Source organism: Amyelois transitella, chromosome 21 (assembly GCF_032362555.1).
Source record: "Amyelois transitella isolate CPQ chromosome 21, ilAmyTran1.1, whole genome shotgun sequence".
Lineage (NCBI taxonomy): Eukaryota > Metazoa > Arthropoda > Insecta > Lepidoptera > Pyralidae > Amyelois > Amyelois transitella.
Window position 1 is genome coordinate 1,826,568 of NC_083524.1, and position 21,726 is coordinate 1,848,293.

A 21,726-nucleotide genomic window follows, 5' to 3' on the forward strand; every position below is an offset into this window, starting at 1 on the left:
TTAAGATACATTGTTCCATTCATGTTTCCGTCGATTTTGTATATTGGTCCCACGCCGTAAGCTGTTACGCAGCCCCAGAGTTTGATATTACCACCACCATGTTTCACTGTTTGAATAAAATCCTTGGTTTGTAAAGGTTCGCCTTCTTTTTTCCAAGCCCATTTTCGCCCGTCTGTGCTGTATATATTAATTTTAGTCTCATCTGACCAAATAACTCTCATCCAATCACTTTCTGACCAGTCCATATATTGTTTTACGAAGTCTATTCTAGCTTTAATATTTTTTTTTGTAAGGAGAGGTTTCTTTTTCTTCTCTACAGCTTGCATTTTCGCATTGTGTCCATGCCCGACGAACAGTCCACTTACTTACTGACGTGCCAGTATCTTGTCTTAAAGCGCCGCTGCTTCTGATGCTGAAGACGCTTCACTTGATCTTAATAAGTGAATAACTTTTCTTACCTCTCTATCAGATAACTTTTTAGTACGACCACCAACATTACTTGGAACGGGAAGTTTACACTTTAATTTTATTCTCTGTACAGTAGATTGACTCACGTTTAAAATATGAGCGATATCCCTTGTCGATTTTCCACTTATGAGTAACTGTTTAGCAGACTACAATATTCTTTGGAGTTGGTTTCATGATTATAATGAAAAAAAAAAGTATAACGTTGAACTATTCCTCGTGCGATATAGAAATACACTGAGTAAAAACAAAGCAAATTTGCTTTTTCTCCATCAATTCTTACGAGTTTAAACGCGTTTATACGTGTGAGCGCGAGTCGGTTATAAATACGGTGCAAAAGTGAATCAATCAATATCAAATGTTACAACGTTTTGACGTATAGTTAAAGGACAAAATCTCATGGTTAATTAACACAACGATATAAATTAAAATAATAACATAAAATTTTCGGTTATTATTTATTAAATAAGGATTATATTTAATATAATTAAACAATAGCGATACATTGACTCAGTTCTGCACCTAACTGTATATATTATTCATCGATAGACGTACAATGATGCATTGAAGAAACTAGACACACAGCTTTATCTTTTTTGGTCACATGAGAAATCAAAGTCATTTGATTGGTAAATCCATAGAGCGTACATCCCACAGATCTTGATTTAGATGGTAAGAACTCATGAGGTATTCCTCTTTTGTTTTTTTTTAGAGTATCCACACACGTCAGACCTCGTTGTTTTAGTGCATTTACCAACTCAATCGATGTGAACCAATTGTCAAATGTTATATTACGGTTACTGCCATGTATGGGTTTAGTCAAGCGAATCACTGCTTGTGTTGGCACTAAAAACTTCTTTTCTTCGCTTGTCAAAGTTTTACCATCAGATCCCTTGCCACAGTAAATATATCCATTATAAAAATAATTGGTCCTAGCGTCACACATGCACATCATTTTCAAACCGTATTTGGCTGGTTTATTGTGGATATATATGACAAGAAACGAACGACCTTTAAAAGCTTTCAACATTTCATCGATAGTTGCACATTCTCCAATGTTGTATAGGGTTTGGCAATTATTCACAAATATACCGAATATATTGGAAATCGCGGCTAGCTTATCGTTCTGTTTTCTGTTTTCTCGGTCTGCGCCATTATCAAACCGTAAGCATAATAACAAAGTCAAAAATCTTTTTTGCGACATTACACTTTTAAAAATTTCTCTGCCGGTTCCATCGGTTGCAAAAAGATACTCACACCCTTCGTGGTTAGACTTAAACACAGCAGTATACATAAGAAGACCAAGGAATGCATGCAATTCGATCATATCTAAATCTTGTAGTTCAGGTCGATTTTCTCTGTTGTACTTCAATTTGACTTGGCCAAATTTCACATTCGTCCACTTCAATATTTTTTCGAATATATCAGGGGTCATTATTTTCTTCCACAAAGAAAAGGTATCTTTTTCATGATTTGCATTTAACCTTGACTCAGGCATACGAGTTATAATGTTATGTTGACCTGTTCGCACAGCTCTGTTTGGCGGATCTTTTGTTTGCCCATTTAAACCGATGGCATTACCCGAAGCTGTGGTTGTTGCTGAATCCATTGTTGCACTAAGCGAAACTTGTGTATCGGACAGTTGTCCTGCACGATAATAATTTCCGGCACTTCTTACTCCGGATACACGAGTCTCACAGTCGGCAACATGGTCTCTTGCAACACCTCCAGGTAATTTATTGCAGTAGCCCTCTCGGGCAAATATACTAACTCGCCTGGTCCAGCTGCACTCATCCAAGCCCACATATTTACGCAAACTCTGCCAGACTCAGAGTTAGGGATGACATTCCTGGGCACGAATCTGGTATTGTCCGTACGCCATAAAAATTTTCGGCCGTGTTGACTGGATTTAAATGTGTTTTCGTCCGAAAAAATGGCATGCGACCAATCGAAGTCACGATATTCACGAGCGAAATTTAACCGTGCTGCCTTATGGGCATCCGATAATAACATTTTTTTTGCCGGTATGCGGTGGTGTATGCCTTCCCGGTGCAACGTATTGCGAACCGTTTGCCGAGAACATGAAAATTTTTTAGCAAAAACTCTCGTTGGTGTAAAAGGATTTTCCGTATAAACGGTTTGCATTTCCGCAACACCTTCTTCGTTTATAAGCTTCGGCATAGGGCGACGGGTCAGAATGGAGCCCTCAGAGGCGTGGCGCCGAACCCACAAATGAACCGTTGGTTTCTATAAACAAAAATTAACATCATCAGTTGTTACTTAGAGGCAAGCATTTTATCGCTGCGCCAAACAGGTCGCCATTGATATTTGACTATTACAATCTGCGCAGGAAGATAACCGGTTGGCTTACGCTACTTTTCTTCGCTATTAAACCAAGACTGAAGCTTGCACTAAATGAATTTTATTTCCTTAGTCACTTTTACAACATATCCAATTAATGAACGCGAGATAGACGGCTTTTAAAATGCTGGGAATCACACGGCAATATAAATAATTATATATAATGAAAAAAATATGTTTAAACTTACCGAAATATTTAATTCTTCTGCTATTGCCGATATATTTTGGCATTCTTCCCACAAAGACACAATTCGGCTTCGCATCATTAATGAAATATTTTTAAAGTCACTCATGTTAGTTTTGTTGTTGTCACTAGAAGGAACGATTGTACAACTGACCGAAAGCCGAGCTTTTTCGCGTCAAGAAATGTGCCAAATGTTCTTTTGTTGGTAGTTGGTAGGTTAATTTCAAAGTTGTCTTTATTATATACCTATAATTGAGTGCATTCAATAATTTCTAAAAATGGGTCTTTCTTGCACTTAAAATTGTTCCTCCTCCAGTGGAACTCCACAATTAAGTCTGCGAAATCTTTTCAATTCGTATAATTACTGCTGCGGAAAATTTTTTTGCCCACTCTCCACTGCGACTCAATTCGTTGAGTGTGAACGCCATCGGATGCAATAAATGGATTGTCGGAGTCTGAATGGTTTACTTTTTATGAATATAACCATATTCACCCAGACAATCGTACGCCTTCCAAAAATCTGTATGTGCCGCCTGAGCAGTGGTGCCCGGCTCAACATGTTTCTGGATGAGGGGCACCAACACCTCTGCAGAACGTACATTGTCTGGGCACACTTCCAATCTCAGATCCTCAGACCCATCCTCAATGAGGCCAAGCACCCAATGGCCCTCTAAATGACGTCCTTTATTATACTTTCTTTTGCCAAATTTGGACTCGTGAATTTGCACTATTTTGTCTGGCCCTCCGATTTTTCCGCGAACTTCTTGTGTTTTTTCTATAAACTAAATTACTACCACCTCTCTACAGTAATTATACCAGTCACAAACTGTTGTTTCCGATAATTTTCTTTCTGATTCATATTTGTATGGGTCCTCATGTAGTGCTTGTGCATATGACCACTTATGAGCAAATGCATCTCATATAGATAAAAAACATGATGCATTTCAATTTTGATGTTTTCGAAGAAAGTGCCATTGGTTCTCAATACTTTGCTTTTGGTTTTGCAAGTTCCTTTGCTGCACACCCATGATAAGCAACCTGTAAAGTAAACAAGTATAAGGATTAATAGGTGGCCCGTTTTAAGAGTTACGAGTAAGCCTAGCCTTGGTCTCGGTAATGGTTTTTTCGCAAGAAATAATACTTAATAAACACACGAAATACACTTTTTTCCAATTTTTCCTCAAATTAGTGAGAAGTCTGATAAAAATAGCTTTCAAACACAAACTAACTGACGCACCATTTTCAAATTTAGATAGGAGTCAACTGACAGATGCCTGTTGACAGGAAGTGTTGCTGTTTCGGTAAAGAGGTCGGAAATTCAAAAAGTCACGGACTTATTGTTGTTGTTTTGAACGTGTTCCCATTGTATTTTAACAATAAATTATGTAGACCAGACAGATTTACTGCACGATACATCTTCTTGCATACATTTGTTATTTTCAAATCTTGTCTACTTTTATTTTTAATCGAAATTAGACGGTATGTCCTTGTCCAGAGCCGCTCGAATAACATCCTTCAATGAGTCGTAGTTTCGTACTGATATTTACTCAGTCGCGAATTTCGTAGCCCATTGGAGCACCTTTTTATAGCATGTCTCTCATTCATACCTAGGTTTGAAAATATTGTTTTCGGGATATCCGTTGAATTGCGAAATAGTGAGCTCTACAAACATATTTTCGATACTCTTACCGAACTCATCAATTGTCTGCTGACAAATCTTGACTAAGTCTGAAACAGAGCTATAACTCGATATACGAGGCTTGGCAGCTTCGGAAAGCCTAGATTTCAGAACAAAATTAATTAATGTTGGTTTTCCGCTATCCTTAAACATACTAGGGAGCGAGAGGCTAGGTGTAAAAATAAAAATAAAAAACAAACGATATTGTAAAAGCCGGATAGTTGACACACTTTTTAAAAAAGCTATTTTTTTTTAATGTATTACTGTATTTTTTTTTTATTCAAAGTATATTCTTAAACATAGTTTATTAATCTTCTTACATAGCCTATTTTTTAAAATATAAATATTATAAGTTTTGTGTAAATCCTGTTTTAAGTGACCTCTAAAAAAGCGGATAGAGTTGCCTACTACGCCGGATAGTAGCCCAACGTTAAAAATGGTTCCGGGGATACTTGCCCGATGTGAGGATAGGTGCCTGTCTGCTTTTTTTTTCAAATAAAAACGAACTTATATTAATTTTAATAATCAGTTTTTATTATTTACGTATGCAAAATAATAATAAAGTATTATTAATCATTTTAAAGATAGAGCAATAAACAAAATGAGAATCAGCTTTGGCTTTAGCATATATTAAGTATTCATCCCTTATTATTTACTGAGATCCTTTATTAAGAACTAAGTTTAGTACCTAGATTCCATTCCTGCCGCGAAAACCACTTATTGCATTGGCAGGTCTAGTTGCTCGAATCCACGCCCTTGCTATCAGTTGACCAGAATTGTACCGGTTCAGTTTTTGTGGATTGGTGCGAATAAAATTGTTTGTCTCAGCATAATAGTATTTTTTAAATGGTCCGAAAACAGATACGTCTAAAGGTTGTAAAGCAGAAGTAGTATGACTAGGTAAACAAAGCAGTATCACACCATTGTCACGAAAAGTTTCTAGCATATTGACAGCACTAGAATGTGATGAATGACCATCTAAAATTAGTAAAACCTTTCCTGGAGGCTTGTGGGGTATAAAATGTTCAGTCAGCCACTTGTAAAAAAGTTCTGAGGAAATATATCGATGGTGGAAATTTCAAAGGGCTTAAAGGACAAATCACCGTTTTTCAGGAGAGCCGAAAAACTTTTTTTACAGATTTATATATTATATATTTTAACTTTTTTGTTTCTTAATCAATCTGTTTGATGTAAAAGACCATTTTGTATTAACTTTTTGAGCTGAGCCGTTTCAAATTGTTTAATTTACTCCATCTATCGTATTTTATGAGATAGATGTCCTTTAAGTTTTGTGCTTTGGTGATATTGTCCTTTAAATCATAATTAGAAAAGCAATTAACAAATGTTTGAGGCTTAAAAGACGGCAATATTGTTTCTATAGCTCTTAAAAGATAAATACATTCTTAACATTAGCAAAAACACGTCCCTTAGGCTGTAAATAAGCTTCAATATTTTTGTTATTTTCACTAATAGGTTTATTCATTTAGTTTACTATGTGGATGTATCAATGATAATGGATTTGGTATATATAAATAATAAATAAAAAACAGTTTTTACAATTATTTTTTATTCATTTCCACTTTATCATTCATCTTTGACCAGTGAGGGTGCATTTTTAGCTATCACTACATCATGTTTCAATAAGTAACTTTCTACCTATAGCTGATGTATTTATTAAATAATTTTTTGTACTCAACTACTTAGTAAAGATACACCCTTAACTAGTTGACTTATTAGGAAGAAATCTAACAATTATGAAAAATAACACAACATAGCAATTTAAAGAACGAACATTAGCAAAGTATTAATATGGTATGTAGTTATATAGCGCCGTAATATTAACTGTACTACTATAAATGACAAAAGTTTTAATTAAGTTATTTGCATCTTAGAGAACTAGGCATAGGAACTTGCGACTCATTAAATTAAACTCTCGTATTATAAATAAAATTATATATAAGCAACAAACAACTTTCATATTTATAGTCTATTTATTTAGTTTTTATATTATATTATAGAATTATAGTATAGGTTCTAGGTAATCAGTAGCTATCACAATAATTTCAGTCTTTTAATTGTCACTTTCTCCTTCATCTGTTTCCGGAAGTCTATCTCGGGTGTCTGTCGCAGTTGGCAAATTAAGATATTCTGAGTGATATCTTCTTGGTATGGTCCCGTTGTTGCATAATTTGCTTAGGTCATAATATTTTGCCCGAGAATAAAGCGGCAACAAATTGATGTTTTCGTAAGCCTCACTCTGAACTAAAATATTGTTGGTAGCCTTCGGTAGCTTTTTTCCTCTTCGTTTAGTCTTCAAAGTTGGGACCTTGAAAATTTCTACTACCGTTGTTTTAGCGTCATCTTTCATAGAATATTTAATGTCAATGCTGTTCAAATTCTTTTTTTTCATAGTAACCACTCTCATTTTTCTAAAATCTTTGATAGGATCACCTAAAAATGCTTTGACAGACAGTTCATTCCAATCCAATAAATCGTCATCTTAAGATTCGCTTTCTGAGCTGCTTTCTTCACCTCCGAGAGATATAATAAATTCTCGATGTTGAATTTCTCCTAGTTAGATAGAAGTTAGATCTCTCTACGTGGTTGACTTCCTTTTGCCAATCAGATGCCATTATTGATTGTATTGCCTCTTTTGTCAAACCCTGTATTTCCTTTTCGTACTGGTTCACATTCTTGGCTGCCACCCTTTGTTTAATTAAATTCTATATACGAGTATATTCTATGGGGTTCAAATCGCAGTGATAGGGTGGCAGCTGTAACACTTCGTGTCCGTGTCCTCCCTCATGAGTTCGTGCACTATATATTTTTTAGGTGGTATATTGATCAATATCAAATGATATTATAGTTCTGGTTTCGCGATTTAGGGACGAACTCACGAGTGGTTTTTCTGTTTGTGTTGAGTGGTATGAAGCGTTATCAATCACGACGAGGCTGTTTGGCGGTAAATTTGGAACAAGTTGTCTATCAACGACTTTTTTAAGTTTTTAGTGTCCATCTCGTGATGGTAGTCCCCAGTATTACTTTTGCATTTGTACAATAATTCGGCACCGGGGACAAAACCGTTTTCACCTCCAGCGTGCACTAAAATCCACCGCTGTCCGGGATTTGCATCGTTATTGTTCTGCCAGCATTTGCGCACTGTATAATGTGAATGTATCCATGTTTCATCTAAATACTCGTAGATGACAGGTTTTTTGTCCGCCCCAAGTTCATTCTCTTGCTTTCTTCTCAGGTATCGAGCATTCCAGGCGGCTATATCTGGCTTTTGAATTAATATATCCCTCGCTTTCTTTCATTTTTTAAATTCGCACCCCAGGTGGTTCACGAGTATTTGTCGTAACGTGGTCTTTTCACATGCAAAACAAAGTGAAAAATTTAAGTTTACTATTAACCCGTAACGCGTCCGGGTCTCCTAAAGTCTACACTCGGGTAATGTCCCCGTACAATGAACATTTTGCCGACTTTCCGCAGAAAAGTTAACTTTGTGCTTCAACCGTTACTCAAAAGATAGCGAAACGAGCATCAAGATAAAAGTAAAATTATATACTAATAAAGGGCTTGTACACAAAACTGCGATGCGACGCGATGCGAATTCGCAACGCAGAAAATTACGACACGAATTGCTGCGATGCGATTTCGTGCGGCAAGGCGTCTCCCCTTTCGGCCGTCATGGCAACCAAACTTCGCAACCGGTTGAGAAAAAGACATTTCAATTCCTTATCGGCAACTAGTTACGAATAAGGATTTTTTTTTCTTTGTAAGCAACTAGTTGCCAACCAAGAAAATTTTTATCGACCATGGCAACTGAGTTTCTCAACCAGTTGTGAAAAATGATTTAAAATTCTTTCTTGACAACAAGTTGCGTCAAAAATAATGGGAAGTAATGGGTTGACAATCTTTGCGGTCAATCCGTACTTATATTAAATCCTATTTCTAGAATTACTGGCCAGGATTATTTTTCCTTTTAATTGATATATGTCAATTAAATAATATGTCATTAATTTTCCCTGTCAAGTCAGTACACATATTTTGTCGCGAACTAGCCTCGCTTGAAAAAAAACGAATTTTATTTCATTGTGATGTCTACTTCAAACATATATCCAAATTCCTCTACAGTAGAATATATAACTACAAGAAGAGGAGGTGTATCAATATTACATGAAGGACGCCGTTATCATCGTAAAAAAATATATAAAAATGGAGACTCATTTTATAAATGCTATGTTAAAAATGGATGCAGAGGTAATTTAACCATAAATGCACGAAATGAAATAATTAAAATAACAAAGGAACATGACGCAGACTGTGAAGCTGATATTGGAAAAAATTTAATTTTGAAAAAGATGGACGACTTGAAGCAAAGGAGCAGTTGTAATTTTATATCGATTCAAAAACAGTATGAGGATGTTGTCAAAGGACTCAAAAACGACGGTTTTCAATTTATAAATAAAATACCACAGTTTAATAACATAAAGACGGGATTATATAATGAAAGAAACAAAGTTTTGGGCGTTGCAAAGTCACGTTTTAATAATTGTCATGATTTTATTGTACCCACTAAATATAAAAATTTTTGTGTTGCTGACTACGTGGATGACGATAAACGAATCATCGTGTTCTGTTCTAATGAAAACAGAAAGGAGATGAATAAGTATCATCATTTTTACGCTGACGGCACTTTTAAGTGTTGTCCGAAAGGATTTTATCAACTATATTCAATACATGGATACAATAAGAATAACAATTCAGTAGCTCCTTTAATTTTTGCTCTGCTGCCGGATAAAAAAACAGAAACATACAAAGTTTTGTTCAGCCTAATCAAGACAAGCATCGGTTGGAACCCCCAAAAAATAACCCTTGATTTCGAAGTGGCAGCAATAAATGCAATTAAAAAAGTATTTCCAAAAATTATATTCAAAGGCTGCTACTTTCATTTTAATCGTTGCTTATGGAAAAAAGCAAAAGCTTTAAATGTCAAATTAAGAACCGAAAAGAGGCATGTTGCACGGTGCGTTGGTTTAGCTCGTCTTCCTGTTCAATACATAGAAAAAGGATATGAATATGTTATGAGCAAAAACCCTAGAAATCCATCTGACGGGTTGCAAAAATTTAATAAATACTTTAATAAACAATGGATAAAGAAAAATGAAATGATGATGTCTTGCTCTTGTGGTAACGAAAATATAAGAACTAATAATAGCCTTGAAGGATGGCATGCGAAAATTAATAGATATATTGGAAGAAAATATCCAACGTTGCCACAATTATTGGATATTCTGTCAACAGAATATAAATCTTATGATTTAAATATTAAAAGTAAAAAGAATAAAGAGTATAAGGCAATTGACGAGGAGATTGACCAGGCGTTGAGTGAATTAGTAGAAAAAAAGATATCTGTTGGTCACTGTTTGGAGATTATTAGCCCTTTTGCAATTTCGTTTTAGCGGTTTAAGTCACTCAGTTAATATAAATAAATGAACACTATTAAAATATATTTGTTTTAATATAACAGGGACAATAACCGCCTCCGTGGTGTAGGTAGTGGTTTGAGCGTTCACGAAGTCACGGGCTACAGCTAGTACGAAATCTATGTACTTATTGATCAGTGTTTGTATTCGATGAGGACATTACTACATTGTTGCGTAAGAAGAAATTAAATTCTTATACTGCAACTAGTGTTTTTGAGAAATTCCTTGTTGGCAACTAGTTGCTTATAAAGAAAAAAAAATCTTTATTCATAACTGGTTGCCGACAAAGAATGAAAATGTCTTTTTCTCAACTGGTTGCGAAGTTTAGTTGCCATGGCGGCCGAAAGGTCGTCTCCCAGGGTGACCATTCCTTCGACGACCGTTAACCGTACTAAACGTATTTTGAATTGAAAACTAGGTCGTGACATGGATCGTAAAAAAAAATGTGCACTTTTATTATTGCTTAGGAGATACAAGAAAAAGAAACAAAGAAGATTTTGGGTTCATCCATTTATTACTATTATGAATCCCGATGGAAACTATTTTCTTCTAAAATATAAAGCTTTGAAAACCGACGAAAAAAAATTTTTGGAGTATTTTAGAATGAGCATATCTTCATTCGAAGAGCTTTTAAGTTTATTATCACCATATCTTCAGAAACAATCGTACAAGGGGAGAATTCCTGTTATGCCTCTGGAAATGATTGGCCTCACTATCCGGTAAGTAAAAAAAAAACAATAATTGTTTACATTAGTTTTTATTGAGAAAAGAGTTTTTAAAATATTACAATCCATAAAATTTACGAAAAATCAAAGTCTTCTTCAGTTGAAAGTGTGCTTAATATGCTTGAGTTAGAATAATCATTACTGGGTGAATTAATTTGATCTGGTATGTTAGATGACTGTGGACGTATCAGTGGCGTTTGTTGAGATGTCGCAAAATGTTGAGTTTGATAGCCACTCTGGTAGTTGCTATTCGGATAGTAGTAGCCATGAGGTTGATGCAACTCTGTTAAAATTTGAAGAACTCTGCTCTGAAAGATTAGTGTTTTATTGTCATCTAATCTTTCAAGTGATAGTAGAATACCTTTAAAAAAAGATATGTGTCTATTCTCAGGTTCCTTTAAAATCTTTACAATATCATCTTCAAAATTATTATTAACCATCTTTCTTTTTGGTGGCTGCCTTTGGTAACGTGTTTTAGATGTACCTTCTTGATTATCTTGCTCATTTTCTGACTCATTTATACTAGTAGAGGTCTCATTTTGCAAATTTTTCTTAAGAAATTGTAATTGTTTGTACAGATGGTATTCTTTTATATTTTTGGATCCAGACCCTGACCTACTTGCATCTTTGAGTTTCTTTTCATATTTATTAAAGGTATCCTTAATCCCCCTCCATCTTTGTATTACTGAATTACCTGCAAAAAGAAATAGACAATATTTAATTTATTCATTCATTTATTAATCTTTATTATTCATCAAATACCAATTGTACAGAACAATAGGCGAACTTAACGCGAGAAGCGTTGTTTACCAATTAATTAAATTAAAATAATTTATGTATGTTTATGTCGTTTTAGGTTGGTGTTTGGGATAGCGGAAAAACAATTATGTAGGTCGCTGGATTTTTGGTAAAGAGAATATTGTGAAAGGAAGAAGCGGGAAGCGGGAATGCACAACACGTACCTTAATTTCTCGTATTTTAGCTTCTTGGGCCCTGGCCAGGGTTCTTCTTGTTTCAAAGATGCGCACTTTTTCTATTTTTATTTTATGAGCGGAGCGGTCAATTTGCGGCCATATTTTTTTCTTCAATCACTAATTTTCAAATTTGAATTGAAATGTTCTATGGCTCCATTCGTAAGCCGTCGAGTGTTGTCGAGCTCCGAAGAAACCACATATGCTGTCACTATCGTATTGTGCGGAATGAAAAGGGATAGGAACAGTAAAATAAAGCGGCGCGTTCAGTGTTCTTTATTTTTCCAGTTTGTTATGTAAATTAATCCTTTAATTTTCTATTTATGTTACAGATTCCTAGCGACCGGAAATGAAATCAGAAATATACATTTAGATTATTATCGAGGAATAAGTACAGTTGCTAAGATAATACGAGTAGTTTGTAATGCAATATGGAAATTTTGTTTAAATGCAAACATACCAAAAATAACACAACAGCTGTTTGAAGAAATAGCTGCGGACTTTGACAAGAAAGCCAACTTCCCTAACTGTATTGGAGCCGTTGATGGGAAACATATTCGTATTCGTAGTCCCCCAAAAAGTGGATCACTTTTTTTTAATTACAAGGGCTACAATTCAATAGTTTTGTTGGCTATTGTGGACTCGAAATACAGATTCATCTATGTGGACATAGGAGCATATGGAAAGGAAAGTGATTCCACTATTTTCCATAACACGAAACTGTACGACTTACTGATGAGAGGTGATTTGCCTACACCAACATCAAGGCCGTTACCGGGCTTTCAAGAACCGGTTCCATTTGTTTTTGTCGGAGACGAAGCTTTTTCTATTTCGAATAATGTCATGCGTCCTTATTCTGGCAAGCATTTGTCTGTTAAACAAAGAGTATTCAACTACCGTTTGAGTAGGGCAAGAAGATATGTCGAGTGTACTTTCGGGATACTGGCCAATAAGTGGCGAATATTTAACCGGCCCATTAACGTTTCATATGATTTTGCAATAGATATTGTTAAGGCTTGTTGCATACTACATAACTTTGTAATTAACCGTGATAAATTAGACACCACTAATGAAATGATCATAGATGATTCCGAACTACAACCACTTCAACAAGGGTTGAATGTAGTTAGTCAGGTGGTAAGTGCAAATATAATTAGAAACGAATTTTCGGATTACTTTACTAGTGAAGTTGGAGCATTAAGCTGGCAACTACAAAAAATTTAGAATATACAATACGACTTGCGTTGTTGCTCGCGTTCTTGGTAATAAATCAATACAACAGGTACAAAAGGATCACATCGTAAAACATTAAAGTAACTCGCTGTCGACGCCTAAACACGTAAACAATTTAAAGAATATTTTTTGTGCTTATATGAATAGAATGTTTGATTTGTAGGTAGTAAAAAGTAAAAAAGTTATACTTAATAAATTTATTTGTGTACTTACCAAGTTTAGTTTTTTCATTGTTTTCTTTTTCCTCGAAATTTGGATATAAACTTTTACACACGTCCTTCCAAGCATCTTGTTTGATGAATTTGTTTTTATAATCTTCATTACTAGTGTCCCAAAGAACAGGGCGCTCCTCAATCAGTGATATTAAAAAATCAACGTCGTATTCTGTCATTTTTAAAGTACACGTCTTGCCCACACGCTGTCCCTGAGCGAACTATAAAATGGCGTCAAAAAATGTGACGCAACATCGCAGGAATGCGCGATGCGAATCAATTCGCAAGTTCTTGCGATGCGTAGAGGGAGCTCGCAGATTTTTGCGATGCGACGTCGCATCGCAGTTTTGTGTACAAGCCCAAATACCTCAAGTGTCATATGTAGCCCCGAACATTTAAAGATGACATTTTTTTGGCCGCCATTCACACTTTACACGTTAATTGCACGAAATTCTTTCACATTTCATTAAAATATTTTCCAATAACACAAAGTTTAATAAATTCCGCTACGAATGAGTATAATCACAACACATCAACACAAACAATCACTCTTCTATTGTTTATTAATTATATACTATGCAAATGACACACGATAAACAATTGCCGTCGGACACTGTTAATTTCGACCGTCGGCGAAAGCGCGAAGGCGGGGCGCGGGCGGGGTGTGTAGCCACGAATCGAGCAACGTACCGTTAGCAACAAAAATGTAATTCAATCGTAATGTGTTATTTTTACGCAAGTTTTTTGTGTTTTTTTACGAAATCCATAACCAAAAAGTAGGGCATTTTGTCGACGTGTTTTAGTGAATGAATCGACCATATTTCTTGCTAAGTATAGAACAATTTATGTGGGCCCATTCTGTATAAATGTTGTAATACACCAGAGTTCGGGTGTTGTATCAAATTGCTTTCAGCTAAAGTAGCGATTCGCTTCCCCTTGCGGCAAATTCTGCGGAGCATAATTGTCCATGAAATGAAGAAATTTGTTTAGCAAAACATACCTATTATACGACATCAACTGCCTAAAATAAGGCAGCTGCAGAATTCCACTCGTGAGCCAGTATTCGTGAATCAAAGTTCTGATGTCGATGCCCATCAAAATGAATAGTGCAATAAAAACATACATGGAGATGTAGGTGTTAATTGCCCTGATTCTGTTGGTCTCCCGCACGATTGTCCCCATGAAGTCACTAGTAAAAGCTTCATAGGGACCATCGTAATCATGGATAGGTCTTGGAGTTGGAACAGAAAATACCTCGGCATGAACACTTAAACGTATCATAATCGGCCTGCCACGAAAAATCACTCTGTATGCCCGGCAAATTTTCGGCTGCGTCATCTAAGGCTCGGCTCATCTCCTCCGATAACGGCACTTGCTCCTCCGCAGCTATCATTGCCAAATTCTCCTACAATTCAAATTCGTCATCGAACTCTGAGTCAAAATCACTCCCGACATTTTCTTGATAGGTGTTATGAGGTACCCCACTTGTTGATGGTGTATTAAGCTGGCTGGGTCCAGGCTACAGTTCCATCTGTGGTGAACTCCCCGGGATATCTTGCAGCCACTTCATAATTTGCGTCGACTTTTGCTGGAACAATTCCTTCCCTTCTTCTTCGTATATGCCCATTTCCGTAGCCCGCTCTAGTGCGGAGGTGCAACATAAAACAAAAAAATATATCTACTCGTATCACCTTTTTACAAAGAAACTTGACACATCATGTTAAGTTTAAAGGCCCTATTCCCCTTTAAACTTCAGAGTTTTATCTGGAGTCAACTTATAGAAAATTCCTGCTTCATCAGCATTGAAAATGTTACTTGACGCGTATTTTACGATATCCGCGTTATGTTCGCTTACCACTGCCTTCAGAAGGCTGCGTCTGGTCTTGGAGAGTCCACTGGCGTTCCAGTGCATCCGTAAGGTCTTATCAGCCATTGAGACGCATGAGTGTCGCTATTCCTCTTAGCACAATAGGCACAATATCCTGACCGAACTGGTACGCGGTCAAGATTTCGATTAGGAGAGTCAGTACCGGTTCAACGTTCAGCGTCTGACCTTCGTCCTGGTCTGTCGTCCCTATCTTTAACGGTTTATGACATTTAAGGGGTGGGCTGCGTCGACTGGGGAGACGCCCGCTTGGGCTTAATATTTTTATATATCGACCCCATTGGTCCATGTGATCGGTTTTTTCGGACACAAGTTTTTTAACGTTTTTTGGATTAGCGGGGATCGCAATCAGTGCCATCTTTATATAGCCCTGATGCACTTTAAAATATTTTTAGAGCTCCTATATTCGTGGACCCTTGGTCATATATCGGGTGTAAAATTGAAAAGCCGCATTTTCTAACTTTTGTTAAAATTTGTTTAAAATTACAGCCAAATTTTCCGAAGATATAATGCCTTTTCTAAAGTAACATTTCAGTTTCACTAAATAAAGATAACTTCTATATAACTAACTGTAGAATCGAAAATAAAGATTTTTCGATTCAAGCAGGCGAAACCCTGAGGAGGAATAGGAGTACTCTGAAAAACAATAGAATTAATGCTTACGTACCTTGGACCATCCAGGCCAGTTTTTACTGCACCATCACCCGCTGAATCCAATGAATCGGTTACCCTCGACCACATTTCTTTAGAATGTTGCCGAACTTGTGCTGATTTTTTGTAACCAGTAACAATCTCCCGATGCTCATTCAAAAACTCAAATTGACACTCAAGTTGATGAAATGAGACTCTGCGTCTGGTTTGTTATCGATTTGCACCAAAACACCACACCTGATCAAGTTATTATTAGCTAAGCTATACAATAAAATTATACTTTGTCTGAAATTATTTAATATTTTGTCAAGTTCCTGCCATTTCTTATTATTTCATCACATCGACTTCGCATCGAGGATACCAGTGCCTCACAAACATTCGTGCCTCGAAGTGACTCCCATTCTTCATAAACATGTGTGACAAGTGCCTCTATGACCCTTAATAATAATTTTCTGTCCCAAACTAATAATAAGAATGCGAAAGTATGTTTGTTAACTCTTTACACGTTATCTAGATACTGAATCAGTTTATCGTATAAATAAGAGTCTAGAGGTCATGAGCCATCTTCTATCCCGGTAAAGACTATAGTACCCGTGGGATTTGCAAAAACCTGGAAGTATTCTTTATTAGTTGGCGTAAAATTAGGGCGGGTGAAGCTACGGGTAAAAGTTAGTGTAAATATAAAGATCATAATTACCGCGGCGTCACCACCATTGCATTTAGTGGGTTTCTTTGTAGTCGTGCGCTTCTCAGATTTGCGTTCGCGCACGCGCACGATTTCCCGAATTTTCTCAGCCCACTGGTATATAGTGGCCCCACCGGCGTTTTTCCTGAAATTAATTGTGAGATTATAGTGTGTGGCTGGTGACATGGTTTTCATAAAAATAAAAATACATTCAAGTTGAACACGGAGAGTGACATTAGATTTTTAGTAATTTCACAAATCACCTGTAAGTTGGTAAACTTCTAGTAAGTTGCTTTAAAATTTTTAAATTCATTCAAACAGTTAATCAAATATTTAAGATTATTAATATTAATACAGTGGATGTATAACGATGTATAACGAAAAGTACTTACAATGAAACTTGATCCAAGGCCTCATGCAGCGCTTCCTTGCTCTTCCTGTCCATCCATGGCGCCGACAGCTCATACTTCGCAGACGCCTGGTCCGGGTAATTGGGCGGCATTGTCACATACAGTAACACTTCTCTTTTATTCTCCGCTATCCTGACGCAGAAAGATCTTGCGCTGTCACTTTCTACGTTCCAGTCGTCACCGTAAATGGATGCCAGAGCTCCAATTTCTTCAGCCTGGGAAAGGAAATTACAAGATTTATATATGTGATGAAATAATAAGAAATGGCAGGAACATTTCTTATTATTTCATCACATCGACTTCGCATCGAGAATACCAGTGCCTCACAAACATTCGTGCCTCGAAATGCCTCCCATTCTTCATAAACATGTGTGACAAGTGCCTCTATGACCCTTTCCCCTCTGTGATCCCAATCTCGTACCATCCTGGCCTATAAATTCTCAATGGGATTGAGATCTGGAGACAGAGGGGGCCATGGCAACACCCGAAAATGCGGTTGTTGCTGAATCCATTGTTGCACTAAGCGAGACTTGTGTATCGGACAGTTGTCCTGCACGATAACAATTTCCGGCACTTCTTACTCCGGATACACGAGTCCCACTGTCGGCAACATGGTCTCTTGCAACACCTCCAGGTAATTTATTGCAGTAGCCCTCTCGGGAAAATATACTAACTCGCCTGGTCCAGCTGCACTCATCCTAGCCCACATATTTACGCAAACTCTGCCAGACTCAGAGTTAGAAATGACATTCCTGTGCTCGAATCTTGTATTGTCCGTACGCCATAAAAATTTTCGGCCGTGTTGACTGGATTTAAATGTCTTTTCGTTTTTTTTCGTCCGAAAAAATGGCATGCGACCAATTGAAGTCACGATATTCTCGAGCGAAATTTAACCGTGCTGCCTTATGGGCATCCGATAATAAAAATCAACTTACTACATAAACATGCAACAGTTGCTGGGCACGAGCGGTTTATACTCGTAAATGCACAATCTGCACTGTCTGCACCAAATGTCCCCATTCATAAATTCTACTATGTCGCCGTTTCGGTCCATGTTCACAATCAAATGTCCTACTGCTGGAGCCACTGATGGCCGGTTACCACACACACAATACGTTTGTCGGTCCCAGTGTGTTGGTCCTATCCAGGGCCACAGAGCTTCATTGGTTATTAATTTTAATAGTTCGTCGAAACTGATTTGTCTAGACACGTCAATAAGGAACACCATTTTGAACACCGTCACACGTATAACTGAATGCTAGTCTTATTTTTATTTTAAGTTCAACCTACTTCTGGAGTAATAAATAATATGTCCGGCACTTCTGACTCCGGATACACGAGTCTCACAGTCGGCAACATAGTCTCTTGCAACACCTCCAGGTAATTTATTGCAGTAACCCTCTCGGGCAAATATACTAACTCGCCTGGTCCAGCTGCACTCATCCAAGCCCACATATTTACGCAAACTCTGCCAGACTCAGAGTTAGGGATGACATTCCTGGGCACGAATCTTGTATTGTCCGTACGCCATAAAAATTTTCGGCCGTGTTGACTGGATTTAAATGTGTTTTCGTCCGAAAAAATGGCATGCGACCAATCGAAGTCACGATATTCACGAGCGAAATTTAACCGTGCTGCCTTAGGGGCATCCGGTAATAACATTTTTTTTGCCGGTATGCGGTGGTGTATGCCTTCCCGGTGCAACGTATTGCGAACCGTTTGCCGAGAACATGAAAATTTTTCAGCAAAAACTCTCGTTGGTGTAAAAGGATTTTCCGTATAAACGGTTCGCATTTCCGCAACACCTTCGTTTATAAGCTTCGGCATAGGGCGACGGGTCAGAATGGAGCCCTCAGAGGCGTGGCGCCGAACCCACAAATGAACCGTTGGTTTCTATAAACAAAAATTAACATCATCAGTTGTTACTTAGAGGCAAGCATTTTATCGCTGCGCCAAACAGGTCGCCATTGATATTTGACTATTACAATCTGCGCAGGAAGATAACCGGTTGGCTTACGCTACTTTTCTTCGCTATTAAACCAAGACTGAAGCTTGCACTAAATGAATTTTATTTCCTTAGTCACTTTTACAACATATCCAATTAATGAACGCGAGATAGACGGCTTTTAAAATGCTGGGAATCACACGGCAATATAAATAATTATATATAATGAAAAAAATATGTTTAAACTTACCGAAATATTTAATTCTTCTGCTATTGCCGATATATTTTGGCATTCTTCCCACAAAGACACAATTCGGCTTCGCATCATTAATGAAATATTTTTAAAGTCACTCATGTTAGTTTTGTTGTTGTCACTAGAAGGAACGATTGTACAACTGACCGAAAGCCGAGCTTTTTCGCGTCAAGAAATGTGCCAAATGTTCTTTTGTTGGTAGTTGGTAGGTTAATTTCAAAGTTGTCTTTATTATATACCTATAATTGAGTGCATTCAATAATTTCTAAAAATGGGTCTTTCTTGCACTTAAAATTGTTCCTCCTCCAGTGGAACTCCACAATTAAGTCTGCGAAATCTTTTCAATTCGTATAATTACTGCTGCGGAAAATTTTTTTGCCCACTCTCCACTGCGACTCAATTCGTTGAGTGTGAACGCCATCGGATGCAATAAATGGATTGTCGGGGTCTGAATGGTTTACTTTTTATGAATATAACCATATTCACCCAGACAATCGTACGCCTTCCAAAAATCTGTATGTGCCGCCTGAGCAGTGGTGCCCGGCTCAACATGTTTCTGGATGAGGGGCACCAACACCTCTGCAGAACGTACACTTCCAATCTCAGATCCTCAGACCCATCCTCAATGAGGCCAAGCACCCAATAGCCCTCTAAATGACGTCCTTTATTATACTTTCTTTTGCCAAATTTGGGCACGTCAATTTGCACTACTTTGCCTGGCCCTCCAATTTTTCCGCGAACTTGTGTTTTTCCTATAAAGTAAATTACTACCACCTCCCTACAGTAATTATACCAGTCAGAAACTGTTGTTTCCGATAATTTTCTTTCTGTTTCATATTTGTATGGGTCCTCATGTAGTGCTTGTGCATATGACCACTTATGAGCAAATGCATATATGAGATAAAAAACATGGTGCATTTCAATCTTGATGTTTTCGAAGAAATTGTCATTGGTTCCCGATACTTTGCTTTTGGTTTTGCAAGTTCCTTTGATGCACACCCATGATCCCAGCGACCTGTAAAGTAAACAAGTACAATAAAGAGATTACTAACTAGAATAGTAAATATATTATATTTATAAATTTATAAATACCTGTTCTGAGAGTAGGTGATTTTCATCGGAACACGATGACTCCGGCAGACCTTCTCCTTCGCGACCAACTCATTGCTCTCAGCAAATGCTACACACTGCTCCCGTGTAGATAAATCTTTGAAAATTTTAGACAGGTTCCACATCGCCACAACCTCCGATGTATACAGATGACGCTTTACTATAAGTTCGTCACAATCGTCTCGAGTCGGTCCACCCGAACTCGTGGAAGGAACAGGATTACTCCCTGACGCCTCAACAGCCATATTGAATGCATTCCGAAGTCCGATGTGTATGCCAAGGTAAACGTCGCGTAATCCAATCGAAATCCAGTTAGCAAGCCAAGTCGTGTGAAAGTAGGAGATATCGGAGTCCGTATTCAAGCCAAAGTCGATCGAAATCCAGTTAGCAAGCCAAGTCGTGTGAAAGTAGGAGATATCGGAGTCCGTATATAAGCCAAAGTCGTCGAAAACAAGGAAAGTAACAAGAGAACACATTCGCGTAACACCATACAAACCCTCCCCCACCCTCCTCAACCTCTCTGGCGGTGGGCCGTTTTAAGAGTTAAGCCTAGCCTTGGTCTCGGTAATGGTTTTTTCGCAATAAATAATACTTAATAAACACACGAAATACACTTTTTCCAATTTCTCCTCAAATTAGTGAGAAGTCTGATAAAAATAGCTGTCAAACACAAACTGACGCACCATTTTCAAATTTTGATAGAAGTCAACTGACAGATACCTGTTGACAGGAAGTGTTGCTGTTTCGGTAAAGAGGTCAGAAATTCAAAAAGTCACGGACTTATTGTTGTTGTTTTGAACTTTTTACATTGTATTTTAACAATAAATTATATAGAAAGACAGATTTACTGCACGATACATCTTCTTGCATACATTTGTTATTTTCAAATCTTGTCTACTTTTATTTTTAATCGAAATTAGACGAAGGTATGTCCTTGTCCAGAGTCGCTCGAATAGCATCCTTCAATAAGAATATAATAATAATAAATCGTTTATTTTCAGAAATCATGTTCCATTTTGTTAGTAAATACAAATTTCAATGAGTCGTAGTTTCGTACTGCTATTTACATACATACATACATACATAAAATCACGCCTCTTTCCCGGAGGGGTAGGCAGAGACTACCTCTTTCCACTTGCCACGATCTCTGCATACTTCTCAACTACCAACTCATTGCTCTCAGCAAATGCTACACACTGCTCCCGTGTAGATAAATCTTTGAAAATTTTAGACAGGTTCCACATCGCCACAACCTCCGATGTATACAGATGACGCTTTACTATAAGTTCGTCACAATCGTCTCGAGTCGGTCCACCCGAACTCGTGGAAGGAACAGGATTACTCCCTGACGCCTCAACAGCCATATTGAATGCATTCCGAAGTCCGATGTGTATGCCAAGGTAAACGTCGCGTAATCCAGTACTGCTATTTACTAAGTCGCAAATTTCATAGCCCATTGGAGCACCTTT

General features: G+C 37.3%; 3 protein-coding genes across 3 annotated transcripts; 1 reads left to right on the plus strand and 2 right to left on the minus strand.

The window, feature by feature from the left end:
* The first annotated feature begins 10,519 nt into the window (after positions 1-10,519).
* On the plus strand, positions 10,520-13,325 carry LOC132903079 (uncharacterized). The gene is made up of 2 exons (XM_060950399.1): positions 10,520-10,896; positions 12,206-13,325. Exons 1-2 carry the CDS (start codon positions 10,604-10,606, stop codon positions 13,095-13,097), a joined length of 1,185 nt encoding a protein of 394 aa, XP_060806382.1. The 5' UTR covers positions 10,520-10,603; the 3' UTR covers positions 13,098-13,325.
* On the minus strand, positions 10,976-13,497 carry LOC132903090 (uncharacterized). The gene is made up of 2 exons (XM_060950411.1): positions 13,320-13,497; positions 10,976-11,596 (listed from the first exon to the last, which is right to left on the minus strand). Exons 1-2 carry the CDS (start codon positions 13,495-13,497, stop codon positions 10,977-10,979), a joined length of 798 nt encoding a protein of 265 aa, XP_060806394.1. The 3' UTR covers position 10,976.
* Positions 13,498-16,495: 2,998 nt separating this feature from the next.
* On the minus strand, positions 16,496-18,404 carry LOC132903115 (protein IMPACT-B-like). Its single transcript, XM_060950478.1, has 4 exons — positions 18,240-18,404; positions 16,932-17,164; positions 16,552-16,684; positions 16,496-16,510 (listed from the first exon to the last, which is right to left on the minus strand). The coding sequence occupies exons 1-4, from the start codon at positions 18,402-18,404 to the stop codon at positions 16,496-16,498; spliced, it is 546 nt and encodes a 181-aa protein (XP_060806461.1).
* Between the last annotated feature and the right edge of the window lie 3,322 nt (positions 18,405-21,726).

What these genes read in the sequence shown, in the direction of transcription:
- LOC132903115 (XM_060950478.1), bottom strand. Translation starts at nt 18,404, where the DNA reads ATGTGGGCTTGGATGAGTGCAGCTGGACCAGGCGAGTTAGTATATTTG. An exon ending in TATTATTTATTACTCCAGAA is followed by an intron (nt 17,165 to 18,239) that starts GTAGGTTGAACT and finishes TTCCTTTCCCAG; the next exon opens with GCTGAAGAAATTGGAGCTCT. An exon ending in GCCTTGGATCAAGTTTCATT is followed by an intron (nt 16,685 to 16,931) that starts GTAAGTACTTTT and finishes AATTAATTTCAG; the next exon opens with GAAAAACGCCGGTGGGGCCA.
- LOC132903079 (XM_060950399.1), top strand. Translation starts at nt 10,604, where the DNA reads ATGGATCGTAAAAAAAAATGTGCACTTTTATTATTGCTTAGGAGATAC. An exon ending in ATGATTGGCCTCACTATCCG is followed by an intron (nt 10,897 to 12,205) that starts GTAAGTAAAAAA and finishes TTTATGTTACAG; the next exon opens with ATTCCTAGCGACCGGAAATG.
- LOC132903090 (XM_060950411.1), bottom strand. Translation starts at nt 13,497, where the DNA reads ATGACAGAATACGACGTTGATTTTTTAATATCACTGATTGAGGAGCGC. An exon ending in CAATGAAAAAACTAAACTTG is followed by an intron (nt 11,597 to 13,319) that starts GTAAGTACACAA and finishes TTCTTTTTGCAG; the next exon opens with GTAATTCAGTAATACAAAGA.